The sequence below is a fragment of the Cetorhinus maximus genome, chromosome 30 (genome assembly GCF_964194155.1).
Source record: "Cetorhinus maximus chromosome 30, sCetMax3.hap1.1, whole genome shotgun sequence".
Classification (NCBI taxonomy): domain Eukaryota; kingdom Metazoa; phylum Chordata; class Chondrichthyes; order Lamniformes; family Cetorhinidae; genus Cetorhinus; species Cetorhinus maximus.
The window spans coordinates 3228148-3248477 of record NC_135908.1 but is presented as its reverse complement, the minus strand read 5'-3'; the positions used below and the strand labels follow the sequence as shown (position 1 = coordinate 3248477).

Here is a 20330-nt window from a genome sequence, read left to right as displayed (position 1 = left end):
TGTCCTGTATTGAAAGAAACTGAATCATGTTGCACTTTGTCAAATTTGAACTGTTATGTAACACACTTTGACAAATTTTATGAATTAAGCATTTTTTGGGGGAAAAAAATTAACTAGCAGCCAGGTGTCATTTTATTTCCCATGTCTGGCATTCCCAATTTTTCTTCTCGTGTCTGGAGTTACTCCCAACTGCATAGAGTCATATTTTAAAAAGGAGACCAGTCAACAGAAATTCTTGTCTTTATTTAGTTCTTTCTTTAGTTCTAGCAATGAGAAGTCACGTACCTTCCAAAACACAGGACAGTATTTGGATTGAAAATCTCGAGACAACAAATTTACACTTTGTAAACGTTAGTCAACACTGAAGCAAAAACACATCCACAAAGCATCTTGGTCACAGTTCCTCAGAGTAGTAACCTTAAAACTAAAGTAAACTGGTACAGCACAAGTGTGACGTGCATCAGCTCTGGTTCTAGTGCTCAAGGTCCAGCTTTCCAGTAAAGTGGAAAACACACAGCAAGTAGTACAGATAGAAAATGCTGTCTGAATTAGCAAGTAAGTTGGCTTCAACACTGTAAATCAGCTACAAAAGTGAGTGACTGTTTTCACTTGCTTTTATTGAAAAATATCTATATTTACTCAAAAGATCATGTCACAGTGTACCAGCCTATTTAAGTGTACAGTTAAAAAGTCATTTCTAATTAACGTTAACAGATGTTTTCCCAAGAGCTACTAGCAATAGCAACTGCAATACAAAGAAGCAGGCAGATAGGAAAGAAAAGCAGCACTGGTAACCACTTGTACCTGCACCACAGTACAATATTTAACACTGCTGTAACGCAATGTACTCCACAAAGCTTGGCAAACAGGAGCACTTCCACCAAGCAATACGTGCGATTGTCTGGGCTTCCTGTCACCAATAAGTTTTGGGTGGTGCAGAATGTGTCTGTAAGATATGTAAACAATAATAAAGGAAAATTACGCATTAATGCTGAAATACTGTAAGAATCAAGTTTCATCAGCTCTTGTTATTAAATTAGGCCTTGTAAGGAAATACCGGACCCCAGTGACCTTACTATATGTTCAATATCTTTTCCATTTCAGAGCACTAATTTTGATCATTTCATTCACAGTGAAAAGTTCTTTAAAATGGGTGTTTCACTTCACTCTGGGCAACTATTGGCCACCATGAAGATTGCTAGCAGCCTTTTCCACTAAATTAGGATGACTTTGTTGTTAAGGTGTGGAATTACACATGCGCGTAAAGCTCTCTGCTCCAGCAGAGGGCAACATAGACACCAACCTACAGACACCATTACTTCTGTTTCAACAAGAACTTTTTAAATTTTCTCTCCAACTCTTGGTGTCCAGTTCCTGTGGCTCTACAGTCCATCAAGTGGCCATTCATTCTTCAGGAGCGAGCCCAAAAATGAGTGTCGGCAGGTATTTCCAGTTGCCCAATTGAAATCCTACCATGTCCTCACTCAACGTCCCAAACACCAGTACTTAGGAGGGTAACTAGAAATCAGTCAGGAAGAGAAGGCTTAACTTATTTCTTTTCCCCCCCACTCCTTACTAAGCCAGGAATGCTGATGGCAAAAAAGGACAATTAGCGCGCACAGGTCAGCCTGGGTTGTTCAGTGAAGCACCACATGCCACATTTAATCACTAAGCCATCACTGAAGATGCGATGCTCAGTAACATAACGTAATCCTAGCTCAGGAAACTTTCTGCTCATTCATGGATCTTCCTGGGTATTTCAGTCAGCAAGGCATCATATGGCGACAGCGCTGGCAACACTGCCTCAAGAGCAGCAAGTGGGAAGGAGTTTGACGGTTTTTGTGTGTAAAAACAAAGTGAGGCATATATTGGATAATTCAAGTTGTTTGTCATCTCCTTTTACTGCTGATCCGATACAAAATCACTAAAAATAACTATTTGCTTCATTTTATAGAACTAAAATAGGACATTAATTCTTCAAAACTTCCTGGCTCCTCAAATCAGTGCTGTCATAACATAAAATGACCTGAAAGGTTGAGGATTCCCAAATTCTATCCCATTTGCCAGATTTATTATTTTTGTTAAATAAGCAGAGAATAATCTAGACCAGAGTTCTTCCTCCCTTTATGCAAGATTCTCCACCATAGGGACTTGTTCAAACCCCTGTCCAAGGAAAAAGCACAATATACTCCACCTACAGGGCCATTATAGTCATCTGGGAGAGGGAAGAGAGGAAATGCAGTGCTGTGGCATCAGACCAGAGTGCTCACTAAAGTATAGGGTGGTATACTTTGGAGAATGGCCCATGTTTTGTATCTGCCTGGAACAAAAGCACCAGGATGTTTGGATTCCGCTCGTCTGCTGTGAACAATGAGCACAGGGTACTGAGGGCTTGGTGGTGTTAGGGAACTTCTTGAAATAGCGTGACAGATCTGGTTTACATTTTCAACAGAGTTCGACACACTCCATCACTACCCCTTGTTTGGTTATACTCACTCTCATGGTGCATTTTTGTAGACTGCGCAAATCCACCTAAAGAAAATTTAATGGTTTAAAAAAAAATCACATTATTTGGCTTAAAAATGGGGCAGGGCTGACAAAGGCAGCCACTGCCCAAAGTTCGAGTGGCACAACATTTGCATGCAAAAGTAGTTTTCCTAAGATACTAAGTGTATTTGTTGCATTGAAAGTACACATCTATCACTGTCCAAGCAGTTTCAAAAAGAATGCTGATGCACGGTGCAAAGCCCTGTATGCATCATCTCTAACAGCTTGACTCCAGCTTACAAGCAACAAGAAATCGCTCACTTGCTTGAAAAGGACCCTTCTACAAATGTGAGTAATGTTTGTTTACCTACATTCTTGTGTCAATGAAAAATATGCACAAAGCTTTTGTCCTTTTAAACACTGCAGTCGTTAAGTTGCACAATGACTGCATAAAACAAGATTTCTATAACCTGATAATAATTCTACTGTTGTACTCAAATAGTTCAAACAATGATGTCTCACATCAGGCCTAAATTGAGCAGAAATGCTGCAGTCGCAAAGAACCTGTGGTTCTGAGAAATGGGTATACTGCTGACCTCACGTTGGTTTTGAACAGGAAACAAAAAGGGGTCTGAATTATCAGACATTAAACCAGGGTCTTTCACCAAACCTATCATAGCAAGGGTGTAATGTTAATTCTGCTCCCTTGTGTTGTCAAGCATTGTACCCCCTTTCCCCCAATGGAAACCATCCACATTTACCACAAAGAAAAACACCCCTCCTCCAAAATGAATTCAAAGGTAAGCTGGGAAATCAAACACATTTTTTAATCAACTTAATTCTTTGTGATGGCTTGATTCAAGCTACTGAACAAGTTTCACTGACCATTCTCGCTCAAAGCAAAGGGAGGCATGGAAGGCTGTAATCATTGCTAGCACTTCATTAAATAGTTAAACTGGTTTTAAGCATCATCATATTGTACAGGCAAACATGTTCTTCCAAGCTGCTAAAAGTAATTCTTGCCATTGTTCGACCAGAGATTTGTCAAATATCAAAATATGGAGATCTACAACATTAAGCCATTGGCATCTCACAGAAGGCAGTTTCAAGAGATCTCAGTAGAACTTTGAACAGTTACAGTTTAGAAAAAAAAAATGTTTTCAAACCAAAGAATCTTCCTCAGCCTCCTGAAGTATTGCCACATGCAATATTGTCAACTTTCACAGCATGAAGAACACTGCACGGAGACCAAAGAAGTATTTTCAGAGAAACACTCTGACTCTCAATAGCACAACATGGTCAGCAGTAAAGTTGAGGCTGCTGGTCTCCACAAAAGAAATTAAGCCATGTTCGGCCCTGCTCCATTCAAGAAACTGCAATTCTGAGCTCCCATGGATGTTCAGTGAGCTTCTAAACATTAGGAAACTGCAATTTCTCTGCAATTACTGTTCTTCCTCTAACTCCCATGTTTTCCAGTGAGCAGGTAAGATTGTCCAAGCAAAAACGATGAGATGGAGAATAAATGTTGGGAGTCAAGGAACAAAGAATTAGTCTACACTCAAGAACATAAATACAACTTTGAAGTTGACCCTTGTGCATTTCTGGTGGCTGATTCAGATGTCCGGAGAATCAAAGGGTAGTCAAATCTAAAATAATGACAGCAACTTTTTCCACCATGTCACGGTTAAAGAAAGGGACACACCAGGAAAGCCACAGGGACTGAATATGAGGGTACAAGGTTGTGTATATTTGTACCAGTTCTTTGGGCATTTGCGAAATTAGTTTTAGTGAAAAAAATCTCCCATCCCACTTTAGTGAATCTACTTAAAATGCTCACCTATTACACCAGAAAATGTTTGTTATGCTAATCTGGTCATGCAACAAAAAGTGATTAGAAATACTTCAATAGACTAAGAGCACAAGGAAGATGTGTTCACTCTGCTGGCTCCAGCTTAGTATATGTATCTAAATAAAAGCATTTTGGAGCTCAGTTCTAGGCTAATCTACATGCTGTGGTTCGGCTTGACTTTCAACACAATCTTAACTTTGCTCTTCCACAATCTCATTTCCTCACAGCAGCTGTATTTATAAGTAGGGTATTGGATTAAAAGTAGTCTACTGAACTAATGGTCCCCATCAACTATTGTGTGAATACGTGTAATTGTTTTAACCAACCCAACTTGGCAAACAAAACAAAAGCTCTCTTTACCCCTTCCAGCTGGTAGATCCATTAAATTGACACCTAACAATATAAGACAGAAAGAAACAATGTGTAGTGGACCCATCTAAAAACCAATGCTATCAAGGGTGAATCCTCGTTTAGTCTTAAGACACTGCAGTCCATTCCGTTCAAAACGGTTGTGTATCTGAAGGGTTCAAATTCCTATCGATGGCAGAAATGAAGCTGATGCCATCAGGCATCCTCCTGCATTTTGCAGCGTATGACTGGGATCTACTGAAATTGTCGCAACATCCCTCATCCAGTATTAAGCTAGGGAAAGCAGAAACGAGAAGGCCTTCTGTCCTCTGCAGAAGCTGCTTTCAAGCTTTGGCTGCACTAGGGGGCGCTATAAGTGCATATCAAAGATCACATAATTACAGGCATCTTGAAAGTATGAAAAGCTGGTGCTTCACCACACACATTAGCTTCATAAAAACCACAGGGCTTGAAAACATTGTTTTAAGCCATTAGCGCTTTTGCTAGTGGCAAAAGAAATCTCACCAGTGATCATTTCTAAATGGTGCATAGAATTTAAAGGAAACCGCAAATATGACAATTACCGCTTTTCTTCATGAATATCTTCCTACTTTTAAACTTGTTCACACTTAAGACAGTAGTTTCCACCCTCACCCCCAACTAGCTGAATAGTGAGAATACTCAACATGGGCAAACTCATTTGTAGGATGGTGCCCATTTCAACCCTAAGGCCTTGCAAATGTAACAAACAGTACCACGCACAGCCTTCACAATAAAGGCACAGTAATGTACGTGGGGTCAAGGCATAATTGCAGACCTTTAGTGTAGCCATCCCTTATTGGAACGTGGTATGGCACCAGTCGCAACAGGACACTTGTAGTGCTTTCCCTGCTTCACAAAACAATTTTCTGCAACAATATTATTTAGATCCAAGTCAGTTGTACATTAAGGCTTCTAACACTTCCACATTCTTCTCTCTGCCCAGCTGCTGAGATGTTTTATGGCCTGTACGGTCTTCCTCTTGTGCGTTAAGCCACGATTACTCAGAGTGCAAAGGTATAACAAACTTGCAACCAAAAGGCGAATGATAGGAGATTCCCACTTCCTGGAAAACCTTCTTTGGTATCCCAATATCACAGAGATACACCCGGCCGGCACTTGCCCCCAGCGGTAAAGGCAGGCCGAGGGCTAAAGACCACTTGGCATCAATGACGTGCTCCAATTCACCCACGGGCGGGTCAATGCTCAACACTGGAGCCCGATTCTGGTTGGCCCATTCGACAGCGGCTCTGTACCACGGTTGCTCGCGAAGAAACGGGTTCTCGTGACAGTCAAGGCAATTGATCACCAAGTCAACAGGAGTGTCCGGCAAGTCTGGAAATTTGCAAAGAAAAAAGGTAAGTTACTCAAGAAAAACATGTGGGAGAAAATTCCACTTAAAGAGTACTACTTCCTTGTGTCAAGTCTAAAATCCAATAATGTGATCTACTTGATGCATTCAGTACAAATTGGAGACTGGAAAATCCCATGTGACTCTGCTGGTGCTGGATGAATGACCAGAGATAAATCTGACTTGCCAGCGGTAGCACTGTTGCCGCTGAGTCACAAGGTTGTACGGTTCAAGTGCTGCTCCAGAACTTGAGTACACAACCTGGACTGACACTTCAGCACAGGACTGAGAGCAAAGCTGCATTGTCAGAGGTGCCCTCTTCCAGTTGAGGCATTAAACCGAAGCCCAAAGGGCTTATAGAAAAGATCTTGCAGCACGTTTTAAAAGAGGAGAGCCCTCCCAGTGCCTAGGCAATATCCATCCCTCAACCAACACCACCAAAATGGATTAACTGGTCATTCACCATGCTGTGCACCGATTGAGTAATTAGCTGGCTGTGAAGTGCTTTAAGGGCATGTCAAAAATGTGAAAGATTGCTCTCTAGGTTACTGATGGTGGAGGTGTTTAGCCAGGGTGCAGAAGCTTTCTCCCTGCAATATGAGTTAAAGGCAAGGATGGGTTAACTGAAACAAAAACAATTACAGCTGGAAAAACTCAGCAGGTCTGACAGCATCTGTGGAGGGGAACACAGTTAACGTTTCGAGTCTGTATGACTCTCCATCAGAACTAAGTAAATATAGGAATGAGGTGAAATATGGAAATGATGGTTTGACTGACATCCTCAATGCGCGCTTACTCTAAACCATCTGAATTGCTTTCAGGATTTGGGCGACACTAAAGCTGCATTCATTGCTCATCCATAGTTCCTCGGTAAGATCATGATGGGCCGTATCAAACAGCTGCACTTCTTGTGGCAGTGGTGCTCCAAAAACGGTGTTACATAGGAGACTACAGAATGTTGAGCATGGAGTGAGGCAGAGAGCATACCAAAGCTATGAATATTAGGAAAATTCAAGTTCTGTTTTGTGTTGGTACTGAATCTATTGGTCTCAGCCAGGGCACCAGCTGTGGTGGCGCGGTACAATTGACCTCGGTTGCCCACCTCTTGCAGCAGAGTCTACAGGGTTGCAAAGTGCAGCATGCACAGAGGACAGTATGGGTCGAGCTGCGTAAGCATTGTGTAACAGGAGTTACAGTACAGAGGATCTGTGCAGTAAAAGTTACAGCAAAAAAGAGTTATCTAATAAAGGCTACAATATAGAAATTATATAACAGAGATACTGTTAACCAGAGAGTCATGTAATAATCTGGGCTGACAGTGTGTTGCAGTACTGAGGGAGCCCTGCACTGTCAGGGGTGCTGTTTTTTGTGCGCGACGTTAAACCGAGGCCCCCCCCATCTGCTTACGTGAATGCAAAAGATCCCACTCCACTATTCGAAGAACAGCAGAGGACCTCTCCCCAGTGTCCTGGCCAATATTTTCCCTCAACCAACATCACAAAGCAGTTTATCTGATTATGTATCACACTGCTGTATAAGGAACCTTGCTGTATGTGAAATGGCTGCCAGGTTTCTCTGTATTCTACCAACAGCATTTATGAAAAGGTATGAGGCACTTTGGGGCATCCAGAGAATCAAAAAAGGCACTATATGACTAAATTCCTTTCGTTCTCTTCCGCAAAGGGTATAATCGAAGTTTCAACTGCCATCTCCGGTCTCAGAACCCAAAGAGTCCCAATTTAAGCAGCAGACATTCACACAAAGCATGCAGACCACCAAGGAACTTGAAATGGCAGGGCTTGTAACTTTGAAAGAACACTTCATAAAGTTTTAGAGATGGAGTTCCTCACTGACAATTTTCTCTTTCCACTTCTTAGTACTGTATTCATGCCTTGGGGTATACTGGTGTCAATCAGAACTGGAATCTTAATCTATGCCAAGTTGTAAGGATTTGCAACAGGTGGGCAAAAAACTGTGCCAAAGGCAAGATTAATATCTCCATGAACATCGACTGATTCAGGGTTGCAACGCTTTTGAGATCTTAGCATCAGAACGAAATAGAGTTGAAGAACCCCAGGCATGAGCAGTTCTGAGGCTGTGGCTGAACGAAGCTGCACTTGTCAAGAGCCAATAACATATTCTCTTTGCCTATAATGCAAGCTGGAACATGACTTGGCCATTGCACCTTTGTTGCATTCTATTGAGAGCCATTTCCTAATGACCTGAAACCGGAGGCGGAATTCTTTTAGGAACCAGGGACATGACATTATTAATGGCTTCCAAAATTTAAATCAAAGTTTTAACCTTTTCTGAAACTTATAGAATTTTGGTAAAACAACTCTAGAACGACACATAGAAACAGCAGAAAAATGCCAATTGACTAATGGAAAAACACGTTTTCCTCTCCGCATAAATCACAGTCACAACTGCTGTTTATGAGGAGGTTTGGGGGGCGCGTGGAATCAATGGTGTAGGTTAGAATAAGGTCTTATTTACAAAGGAGAAAGGAGGAGGACAGAGTCTCTGCACTAGAATAGGGGGCAAAAAAGATCAGAGTGGGTCCCGACTCTTGTCTGGAAACGACAGGTATGAATGTTGGGAGAATCACTCACCTTCTGCATTCACATGAGAAGGACAGCCACTTGGATAAACAATGGAGGGCAGCCAGCAACCATGGAAATGTAATGCAGCATGAGTCGGTGCCTTCAGGGGGAGGGGGAAGAAAATTGGGGGTAGGGGTGGAATGAGGGTATATATGAGGGAGGGGAAGGAAATGTCAGTTTGAATAGCAAACTGCGTATTTCTATTAAAAATAACTAGGGAATTATAGAAGGATCCAAATAGTGGTGTAACAGCCTTTAAAAGTTAATCAGCATGTATTTTTTTTTAAGCTGATAATGAGCAATGTTGAAACCAGTTTTGGTTGTTCTGTGTAAAACTACTTGGAAGTTTCAGTGTAATCCAATATCAAACATTATAATACAAAGATATTTAGCAGCCAAAAACCTTCTAGATAAACATTACCATTGTTTAAACAACAGTACACTGATTAACTGACCCTCTAAAGACATAATATTCCTTGAGCAGACTTTATAGAATAACTAAAACTGAGCTCACAGAACAATTGGCCTTACTTGCTTTTTTGCAAGGTGCCAGGTAAAATAAACAGGAACTGGTGAATATAATGTACCAAGTGCAAAGTAGGAAAGCAGCCCAGTCCATCTTCTCCCCCTTCAGATGGGTTGGTCTGGCAAATAGCCCAGAAAGAAAAGTACAATTTGAAGTTTGAAAGGAGTGTAGGAGGAGGATTTTACGCTGGTTTTATACTGCCATATCATCTACCTAGCACAGACAGCTCCAGACACCCAGGTTCCATACAGCCAAAGTAAATTTGTCGGGGTGGGGGGGAACACTCCTGAAGGCTCGTGTCCTTAGCAAATCCAACAAGTTTTCTTTAGTGAAACCCACACATCGGAGTCGATCCCACAAACAGTGCAGTGAGCTCAAAATAAAAGCAGCTGCACTTTGCTGGGTGCTCAAATTTATTACATTTTTGAGGTGTGAATTAAATACGTTAACTGTTATCCAACTACGTTCTGGAGACTTCTTGTGTGGTCATTAGAAATATTTTGTGCATTGGTAACAAAAAGCTGAGGGAAAAACTGCACCTATATTCAACTTACTCTCACCAGCAGTGGCAGGTCATAATAGCTTGTATTTCAAACTGGCCTTAAGATATCTTTAAATGCTCTGTCCAGATGCAACCCGCATTTGCGGAGACAAAATCTTTAATTGTTCTCATGAGTGTTTTCCCACAGTTTGGGGGGGTTTAGCATTTCACCAAAATGCTCCATAACAATCTCAGTTTAAAATAAAAACTTTGTGCGTTTATTTCTCAAAAGTAAGATCTTGTTGTGAAATTTTCACCTGCATCATCATATTTAACTGACAGCCTAGAGATGAATACTATTGATGCTAATTCAGAGATAACAACTGCACTAGGGCTGACATTCTGCATGCATTTCTTTCAAATGGAAATGTCTCAAAGTGCACGACAGAAAAGGAATTGGTTTGAAACACAGGGATTTGCTTTGATGGAAAACATGAAAGCCATTTTGCACACAGCAGAATTCAACAAAGAGACATCAGGCTAATGGCCAGTTATTTTTTTCTTAGTTGTGTCAGCCAAAGGAAGAATGTTGGCCACAACACCATGAGAATTCCCTAGTTTCCTTTGCAGGGTGTCACTTAAGCCACCAGAACTGGACTCATGTTAGGGTTTCATCCTAGGATTGGCACCTTCAACAATGTAGCACTCCCCTCAGTACTTACTCTGCAGTTTCAGCCTAAATTACGTGCTCAGGGAGTGGGGCTTGAATTAACCATCTGGCTACCTCTAGAGCCAAACTCCAAGAACTCGATCACAGAATCAGAGAATTCTTACAGAACAGGAGGCCATTCATATCTGCGCCAGCTCTCCAAATGAACAATTCACCCAGTGCCATTCCCCCATTTTCTCCCCATAACCCAGCACCTTCTTCCTTTTCAGATAATAATCCCATTCCTTCTTGAATGCCTCAGTTGAACCTGCCTCCATTAGGCTCATAGGCAGCATATTTCATATCCTAACCACTCATTGCGTGAAAAAAAAAGTTTTTCCTCATGTCTCCATTGCTTCTTTTGCCAATTAACTTAAATCTGTGCTCTCTCGTTCTTGACCCTTCCATCAATGGGAACAGTTTTTCCCTATCTGCTCTGTCCAGACCCTTCATGATTTTAGATACTTGGCTGTACTTAGTTGCATGTACCTTGCTGTTATCTCTGTTCTTGGTTTAATCTGCCCATGCAAATTGCTAACTTAAAATTTATAACTGAAATAAATAGTAATTTAGCAAAGGCCTGACTGCTTGTTTAAAAAGTAAATTTGCTCAGTTCTAGAATGAATGAAATAGATGCAATCCCACCCTGCAGAAATTTATTAAACGCACGTACTTGATAACCAGTCATTGGTGAAAGGCTTCTCAAAAACCCCAGTGAGGACTGTCCAAGGTTCAACACATTTACACTCACGCAGGTTCCACGCGGCCTGCAACGGGCAAAAGGATGAGATTCACGCAGACCGGAAGATAACGCACCTTTGACACTGGCCACTTGCTTGCCGTCTGTCTTGCTGAAAAGCTGAAGCTCCGTGGTGATGCACTCCAGCATCTTCACAAAGTTGGGCAGGAACAGGATAATCTGCACCTGGTGGTTGGCAAGATGACGGCCGCAGCTGATTCCCTGAGCGCCCTTCACATGTGGTCCACACAGCAATGCAACTGTCGGACGCTGGTGAACATTCTTGGGGTTTAACCTTGAACACAGAATAAATATCCTTCTGATTTAACCTTTAAGCAAAATCATCCTTAGACTCATTTGCAATCACATGGAAGTATTGTACGAGAAGACAGTGGCATTGTGGTCCTGTCACTGGCCCGAGCTAATGCTCTAGGTAGTAGCTGGTGGAATTTAAATTTAGTTAATAAATTTGGAATGTGAGGGTATCCAACAGTAATGGTGACCATGAAACTATCAGTGATATTGTCATAAAAACCCATCTGGTTCACTAATGTCCTTCAGGGAAGGAAATCTGCCATCCTTACCTGGTCTGGCCTACTTGTGACTCCAGGTCCACAGCAATGTGGTTGACTTGAAACTGTCCTCTGAAATGGCCTAGCAAGCCACTCAATTCAAGGGTAATTAGGGATGGGCAAACAAATGCTGGCCTTACCAGTGATGCCCACGTCCCATGAAAGAATAAGGAAAATGATGTACTCTAACCAACAATAAAAATGATTTGCTCTGTTGGCAGTTTAAGAACAAAGTAATTCTTTGGGCACCATGTTGCCCAATTTTCTTCACAAGTTCTCCTCATTCATGCTGCAGCATGGGTCTGCAGGAACTGGCACCCTTCCAGTATCCTGCCCAGTTGACTGTCATCCCTAAACTTATACTCAAGTGCTGAAAATCCATCATGCTGTGTGGTTTTAGGTGCCATCGTAATAGATTGGGAGTTTTAAGTGCTATTATTAGTTTAAATGCTGTGTTGACAAAATGCCTTTGAGTAAAAAATGGTATCAAAAGGTAGCCACCTGGTTTGCCCTAGTGCAGGATCAAGTCACACAGACCAGCAAGGTCTAGGTTTCATCCCAGAGTCTGTTTTGAAGTAGCAACGCCACAACTGGTTACAGCGGTAGGGAGAAGAAATATCAGCAATTGTGCCCATGCAATTGTTACCCAGTGAGCCCTATGGGAAACTGTGTACAAATGTTGAGGTATTTCAAGATGGGACTCGGTTGCGACTCTGCCTTGCTTGTCCACGCCGTGTAGGCTCACATTGGGGAGGGCAGGGCCATGGAGAGGCAGGAGTGCAGACGGTGCAAAACACTGGGGCTCATGGGGCGAGGGGGCCTGGGGCCAGTGATGTAAATAGAACTTCTCGTCATCCACACTGAGCAGCCAGAGCTGCAAACGTGAAACAACAGCTTAAATAAAATGGATCTGTTAGGCTGAGTCCAAAACAGGGGCATCAGTCGGGTCAATTTCACTAAGTCGCTGCGCTGCTTCTGACCTTCGGGCAGCTCCCTGGCTGCAATTTCTTTTGTAAAGCTCACCAGAAAACTGCAAGGCTGCCCGAAGTTCAACAACAGTGCAGCAACTAAGAATGTTTTTACATGAAAAATGGCAGTTCAAATCGTCGTAATCAATTCAATCCTGTGTGCATGCATGTGGGGGGGGGTGGGAGATGTGGCAGGGATATGGGAGGGAGGGGAGGCGGCAGCAAGCGGGGGCGAGAGGTGATGGCAGTGAGAACGGCAGCGGACGGGGGGAGCGGCAGGAGATCGGGGGTGGGGGGGAGAGCGGTTTGGTGGAGGGTCGGGGGAATGAGAAGCAGCAGAGTCTTCAGACTTGCTGATCAAGACAGATACAATTGTGAACCATTCAGTCTTTGTCCTCTGGTCTCCTAAGTTGTGTTGCACAGAGACACATGAGGGCTCCAAACCTTCTCACTGACAGTGAAGACCCATGTTGTTCAGTCATTCCCCTTTGTTGCTTAGGAGTCATTTGATCTTTCTACTCAGAGATTACTGATAAAATAGAATTCAATTACATACCTTGTATGAAATAATTATATTGAATAGTATCATGCACCCAGGCAAAAGGAAGTCGTCTTCTACTTCTACAGAATGGAAAAGATCTTGTGCAGTTTATCTGGGTTGCAAGTATTGAATCTTTCCCCAAATATGAATTCACTGTGACCATGTCCATATGGTGCACTGTGCATAACATGTTAATGAGGCTGGGGCAGTCACTGAAATCAGTGTTAGCATCTGCACAGCATTACAAATAACTAATGGGATATTTTCCTGTCAAATTAACAATATTGCACAATGCTGAAGTAAAATTTGTACACTCTGGTTTGTTTAATAGTCACAGTGGGATCACCTATAGGGTGCACACAAATTACCACTGCATTATATTGTTGCTGCTCTTAATTTTAATGACCCATGCTGCATATATATCGGATGATATTTGTCAGCAGATGCCAACAATGGGCATTATTATTTTACTAGGGCCTTTCTGTGATTGGTGAATCTTGAAAGGTGAAAAAATATCAAGCATGACTGAGGGGAGGGTTAAAGTAGGGGGAGGGATAAGGGACCTGGAAGCAGGAGAAGCACTGGAGCCCATGATTTTTCTCCTGGCCCTGAGTGAGGGCATCTGAGTGTTTTTGGCTGCCATGGAGTCATACCCCTGCTGGAATTAGCTCCTTCAGAAAGTGGGATTGGGGGTAAAAAAAATACAGCAGATATGAGCGTCTCTCAGCTGTTTTAGAATCTAAACATGGCACTAGTTGATTGTTAGAACTATAAAGCCATGACCAGGACCTCTACTTAATGGTGAGTGAATAGGCCAAAGGTCAAGCTATTACGCAGGATTCTGGGAGCTTGCATCCCAGCACCTGTCCACTTTTCCCTGTGAAAATCAGTGGCTTCAACCATTTCACACAGGCAAGAGTTACTCTTTTTTTAAAATAACAAAGTTTTGAGAGCCAGTTTTGAACTTCACTGATGAATAAAAGATTGTATCTTTAGATTCCAAATGTTCAAACATTTGAGAAATGTCCCAAGAATGTGTAGAATCTCAATAAGGGATGTAATATTCTAGAGTACAATGAGGGGGCCACTCTGTGTACAAATGTACAATGAGTGAGAAAACAAGACAGTAGAAGAAAAATGCTGCTACTCCTACTCCCCAAAAGGTAGTCACAAACTGGCAGGAACTCGTAATATTTGAAATTCTGATTTGTTTGAGCTCCACACCCAAGGAGGAAATTGCCCGTTCAAATATCCTGCACCATATGAAACTATTTCCTCAGTTCTAGCCGCAACAGACATCAAGTCACAATTTGAAAAAATTAATGTTTGCTAGTGCCAGCTCATGCCCTACACGAAAGACAAAAACGGCATCACTAACATTCAGAATTAAAATTTAGCATCGGGATCAGCGTTAGGCATGGGACTTTGCTGTTACTGTACTGGGTTTGATTAAGTTGGTGCAACATAGCTTCTAAAATACAGCTCTCAATGATGCTTGTTTGTGTCCCCATGGTATAACCATTATTTGAGTAAGATAAGCCTAGTTTGTGCACTTGGGATCAACCTAATGTGAGGTTTTTCTCCTTTATTCTTCCATGGGATGTGGGTGTCACTGGCAAGGCCAGCATTTGTTGCCCATCCCTAACTGCCCTTGAACTGAGTGCCTTGCTGGGCCATTTCAGAGTCAGTTAAGAGTCAACCACATTGCTGTGGTCTGGAGTCACATATAGGCCAGACCAGGTTAAAAACAGCAGATTTCCTTCCCTAAACGACAATTGATAATAGTTTCATGATCATTACCGAGACTAGTTTTCAATTCCATATTTTATTAATTGAATTAAAATTCCACCAGGTGCCATGTGGGATTTGAACCCGTGTTCCCACAGCATCAACCTGGACCTCTCGATTACTTGTCTAGTGACATTACCATTATGCCACCATCTCTCCATCAAGCTGAGGCTGGTTTTACACTGTTTGCTGACATGCTAGCGTGACAAGCAAGTCTCACATCACCAGCAGCAACCACAGTGTAATCTTCCCAAAACCACTGAGGAATCATTATCTTCATGGAGTTTGAGCCTCTGCATTTTGCAGGCATTCAACGCTAACATATCACTGATCTTTCAGAATACATAAGTGATTTTTCTCTTCTTTCCCTGATATGAAAGAGCAGCATGTTGCGCCACTACCAACACTTGAACCCGCTCCATTTGCCTACACACAAGGTTGGTGACTCGTGGATACACCAGCTGGAAAAAAGTTACAAAAAGAGCAGCAAAGTTTCAAACTAGAGCAAACAACTGCTGATTTGAGAATCCCCCAGTGTGAAACACTAGCTTCCATCTGAGTGAATGAAAGTGCTCCGTAGATGCACAGATGAGGGGATGGTGATGCTAAAGAAGAGCTTCCGTGTAAAGGGAGAAACACGATTGCTTAGAAGTCAATACAAATAACTGGTATGGAGAAACTGGAGGAGAGTGGGGCCAGTGGCAGGACTTTGGACACCACAAGTGGCTTAAGATAATTTCAAACTAATTCTCATTAGACACAGCAGACAACCATCCACCACTAAAATTGCTCATGTCACACTGACATGGGAATAGAAGCTTGATGCTGCCACTGGAAACCCAAATCAGTAGTGGAAAAAACTGCTCAATTTCCCACACAAAGCATAAAAATCTCTCACCGAGAGAAGCTCACTAGATTATAGAAGGCTCATCGTGCTTTTTTTTAAAAATAGAAAGACAGAGTGATGTACATAAGCCTAGAAGTACCTGTTAGGCCCACCAAGCAGTGTTAGTGTCATTTGGCTGGCACACACTCCAGTCATTTCCAGTCTGCGCTCCAATGACAGGCCATGCCTTTCAGCAGTTGCCAGCAACTTCTTGTGTAAGTCGTAAGAAATACTCGGGACAACCAATCCCGAATCTGTAAGGCAAGCAAACACAATGTCATTGTAAAACGTGGAAAAAACATTCGGGGGCTATGCTAAAGACACCACTTCTCTCCTGTGAACATCCTGGCAGTAGAAAAACAGAGTGCAAATCACACTATAGCAGTTTGAGAATTTGAATTTTCCATTTAAAAAGTCAATGAAAGCAACCATGCCAAATTGTCATAAAGATCTAGCTGCTCCACCAGTAACTTTCAGGGATGGAAATCTGCTAGCAGAGTCCACAAGTATCCAAGCGCTCTCTCATTATATTATGTCCATCAGTTCAAAATAATCTGTTAACCAGTCTTCCAACTGCTTTTAGCGCTAGTCCGATTTTTTTTGAAGTTGCAAGTGACCTGTAACCGGGTTAGGCACTAAGATATGAAAAACGTTTCACATTTGTCTCGAGCTTCACTTACACCTCAAGCTGAGATAATTGTCAACAATCAAACGGTTAAACATTGAGTTCACTTCAGTGGCGATAGAGCAGTATCCGATAAATCCAGGTGCATCATTCCATTGTGCTGTTACATTGACTTGCACAGGTTAAAGTGGCCCTAACCAGTGTGGGATGTTGATTACTGGAGCACTTCATGGTATGTAAAATTAACTGGACATGCTCAAGCCTAAAACTGATGGGCTAATCAAAATTCAGTTTCTGGAAAGCAATGTTTATCTGATGCAGCAGTGTTAGGATACAGTGAATGCCCAATACATTGAACTCCTGCCCAGATGTGTCATTTGCGAAAGTAATCAATGGGGACCAACTACTTACACATATACAGATGCACCAGACAGGCACACAAATAAATATATATATATATATATATATATAGATAGATAGTATATATTTAAAATAAATACAATAATTTCACTGCAATTATACTTGCAATGACTCTGATAAAAACAAACATTGGACTTCAAATATCTTAAGTGCATCACTTGAAACTATAGCAGTTCCATGAACAGCTGCTTGCAATGAAAACTAGGCATGTTCTTTAGGAATGCAGAAAGTTGCTTATATAATTGTAAAACTGAGTGACTCACTAGGGAATCCTGGCAATTTAAATTGAAGCCAAATGTAGCACAAACCAGGCATATAAGCTGAAAATGTTGAGGAGTGACAAAACTGTTAAGTTTTGCAGAACTATGTTGTCAAAACCTTTTATATACCTCATGATATCAAAAATCCAGCCTGGGGTTCATGCCCCTGTCTTGCGTTTGCAGAAATACAAACTATCCTGTGACAGTGGGAAGAGCGGGAAAGAAAAATACTTGACATTCAAAACCAAAGCATTCAAGAGAGGAAATGGGTGATGCAATTGCCACAGATAGGATTTCTATCTACTCAATCCTCACAACGAACCAACCACAACCCACGAGTCAGGAGGGAATGCCAAACAAAAATCATGAACTGCACCAAAAAGATGTCGGGAGAATGAATGGATCACAGGGATACTTTTGTAAGGTAGATGGTTTCAGATAAAGTCTCCAGCCAGCACCTTTGGATGCAGAAGAGTGATTGCTTCATAGGTTGACTCGAGAGGAAATCATAAATTCCAAGAGGAATGTGAGGGAATTAAAATTTTTTTTTAAAAGCACGTTATTGGAATGCATTACTGAAAGACATCCAATCTTAAACTGCTTCACAGGAGTGGTCTGTTGTGGGGACTACAGCCCCCATAATGATTTGCAGTGCGTCAGCATGGCTTTCTAAAGCCTAAGATTCAATGTTAAACTTTATTGGTTATGTCAGCCCTTTGCAGTGGGGGAAAAGTGATTAACTGAATTCCTAACCATGTTCCACAGTGACACAGGAATTCGCTGTGCTAAATTAAAGAGCATATAAAGAAAAAATGCTTAATTTTCCACATCAACCACTCGTTGTTTTTAACATGGGAGTAGAGGTGGTCACCATACACAGATGCTTTTAAGAAAATTAAATTCCACAACAAACTCCAAACCTTAAAGGTGTCAGATTCCCCAAAAGACACCATATTAGATATTTGGACCATTGGGTAGTTTAAATATGACAAGAGGCACCCATTCAGAAAGTCAAGGTTTAAATTGTAGGCTCACAGCTCACATTGCTTTTCATGGACATCTCCCATTCCAACTTCAGGGGCATATGGCAACGTTATGGCAATGTTGCTGGACGAGTAATCCAGACGCCCAAGCTAATGCTCTGGGAAACAGGTTCAATTCCCACACCACAGCAGCTAATGAATTTAATTTCAATGAATAAAAATCCACAACTGAAAGCTAGCTTCAGTAATGGTGGCCATGAAACAACTGATTGCTGTAAAAACCCATCTGGTTCACAGACGTCCTTCAGAAGAGGAATTCTCCATTCCTTACCCGGTCTGGCCTACACGTGACTCCAGGCCCACAGCAATGTGGTTGACTCTTAACTCCCCCTGAAATGGCCTCACAAGCCACTCAGTTCTAGAGCAATTAGGGATGGGAAAATGTTGGCCTCGTCAGTGACACTGATCCCATGAAAGAAAAAAAATCTTAGGAAGCTCCTTTTGTGGCAAAGACAGATAAAAAACGATTACTCGTCCAGTGACATTACCACAACGTTGCCATACACCCCTGAAGTTAGAATGGGAGATGTCTATGAAAAGCAAGTGAGAGATGTGAGCTGTGAGCTGAGAATTTAAACCTTGACTTTCTGAATTGGTGCCTGTCATATTGAAACTACCCAACGGTCCAAATATTTAATATGCTGACTTTTGATATTTGGCATGGACTGCTGAACATACTCTGCTGGCTGCCAGCAAGTGCTTCTGGGTTATGGAGCTTTACACAGAACATCTATTTCCTTCTCCTAGTCAAATGACAGGTAACATGGAGTTGGGAGGGTAATCAAATAGATGTGTCCCAGTTACAAATGACACATGCTTGTTGTAGCTTTATGTAGTCTTTTGGAACACTTGCAGTAAAGTTTACGAGCTTGTTAAATGCTCAAATTATTCTCACTATGCAGTGAAAAGTGTTAATATACGAGTTGGAATTTATTTATTTTTTTAAATCCTTTGCTGAACCTGTGTTTTTCTGCCAGATTCCTGTCATTCTCCCGAATGCATTGACTTCATGTGGAGGTACAATTTCACAGGCACAGGGTGCTCTCTAGTATTTGACCCGGGTAACAGTGCTTCATCTGCAAATCCAGGTAATATGTTGGCAAACTATTCAAATGTGCGGGAAGGGCACTACAGCAGTCACAATCCTGTCCTTAATCCAACAGAACACAAGTCGACTTGCATTGAGGGCTGTTCAACAGCGACCAGGAGTGGCAACTCTAACTGATCCCCCTCACCAATGCAGGCTACAATTGCAACACCCCCTACTGTTGCCTCACCCACTACCAGGAATCGAAACTTGCTGGTGTGTTAGGCTTAGTCACTCAATGATTAACTAGCTGCAACACTGAGTAGGCTGGAACTTATGGATTTCAACTGTACTTATAACCAATAATCATTAATACCTGAAAAGGCTTTTAAAGAACTTCTTAATAGTCAGATCCTATTAACCTCAAATAACACTAATGCACCCTTTAACACCCCAACACTATTGTCTTCTCTTTCTCTCTGGACACACTTTGTCATGGCAACTTGTACTTTTCCAGCAGTTCCAGTATTTACACAAGAAGCCAAGAGATGATAGCACTCGCTTAAGAGTATTAAGCCTTTAGGGACCGAAACAATCAGATGGCTCTCGATACACATACTTAAATAGGACAAAAATGTGGCCGTCAGTCAGGTGAGTTTATGTTGTTTGCCACAGCCTGTTTGCACGCCACTGGAGAAATTCTGAACGAGTAGCTCGGACTCAGCACATACCAATTACATAGCAACAAAATGAGAAGAATGAGGAAACTGCTACTGTTTATTTAAGCTTAAAACACAGTTTTGTAAACTATGGGTTGCCAAGAAACAGCGCTACTTAACACGCAACATTAGTTGGCACACATACATTCCCTTGAGAAAAAGTAAAACATATTTTTTGAAGGCTTCTGACACACAAATACTATTAACCAGCCCATGACAAGATGGAGATCAGCAGAGTGCGGGATACCTGGTTGTAATGAACGATATAATGCAGTAGCACTGGTAACTCAAATCTGCTTTTCCGAAGTTTTCTATCGGCGCTGGAATTCTCCAGCCTTTCCCACTCTAC

At 41.9% G+C, this 20330-nt stretch overlaps 1 protein-coding gene across 2 annotated transcripts in view; it reads right to left on the bottom strand.

Annotated features, from left to right (window-relative positions):
* Positions 1–222: 222 nt before the first annotated feature.
* The window catches only part of edc3 (enhancer of mRNA decapping 3 homolog (S. cerevisiae)), an 86456-nt gene continuing 66348 nt past the window's right edge, over positions 223–20330 (bottom strand). The window contains exons 5-7 of one of the 2 annotated variants that reach the window (XM_078532270.1): positions 15988–16141; positions 11210–11427; positions 223–6058 (exon numbers count right to left, since the gene is read on the bottom strand). In XM_078532270.1, coding sequence (XP_078388396.1) covers positions 5724–6058; positions 11210–11427; positions 15988–16141 — 707 coding nt within the window. In that variant the 3' untranslated portion in view covers positions 223–5723. The remainder of the gene's footprint in view (positions 6059–11209; positions 11428–15987; positions 16142–20330) is intronic. The other variant, XM_078532271.1, reaches the window with a different exon arrangement.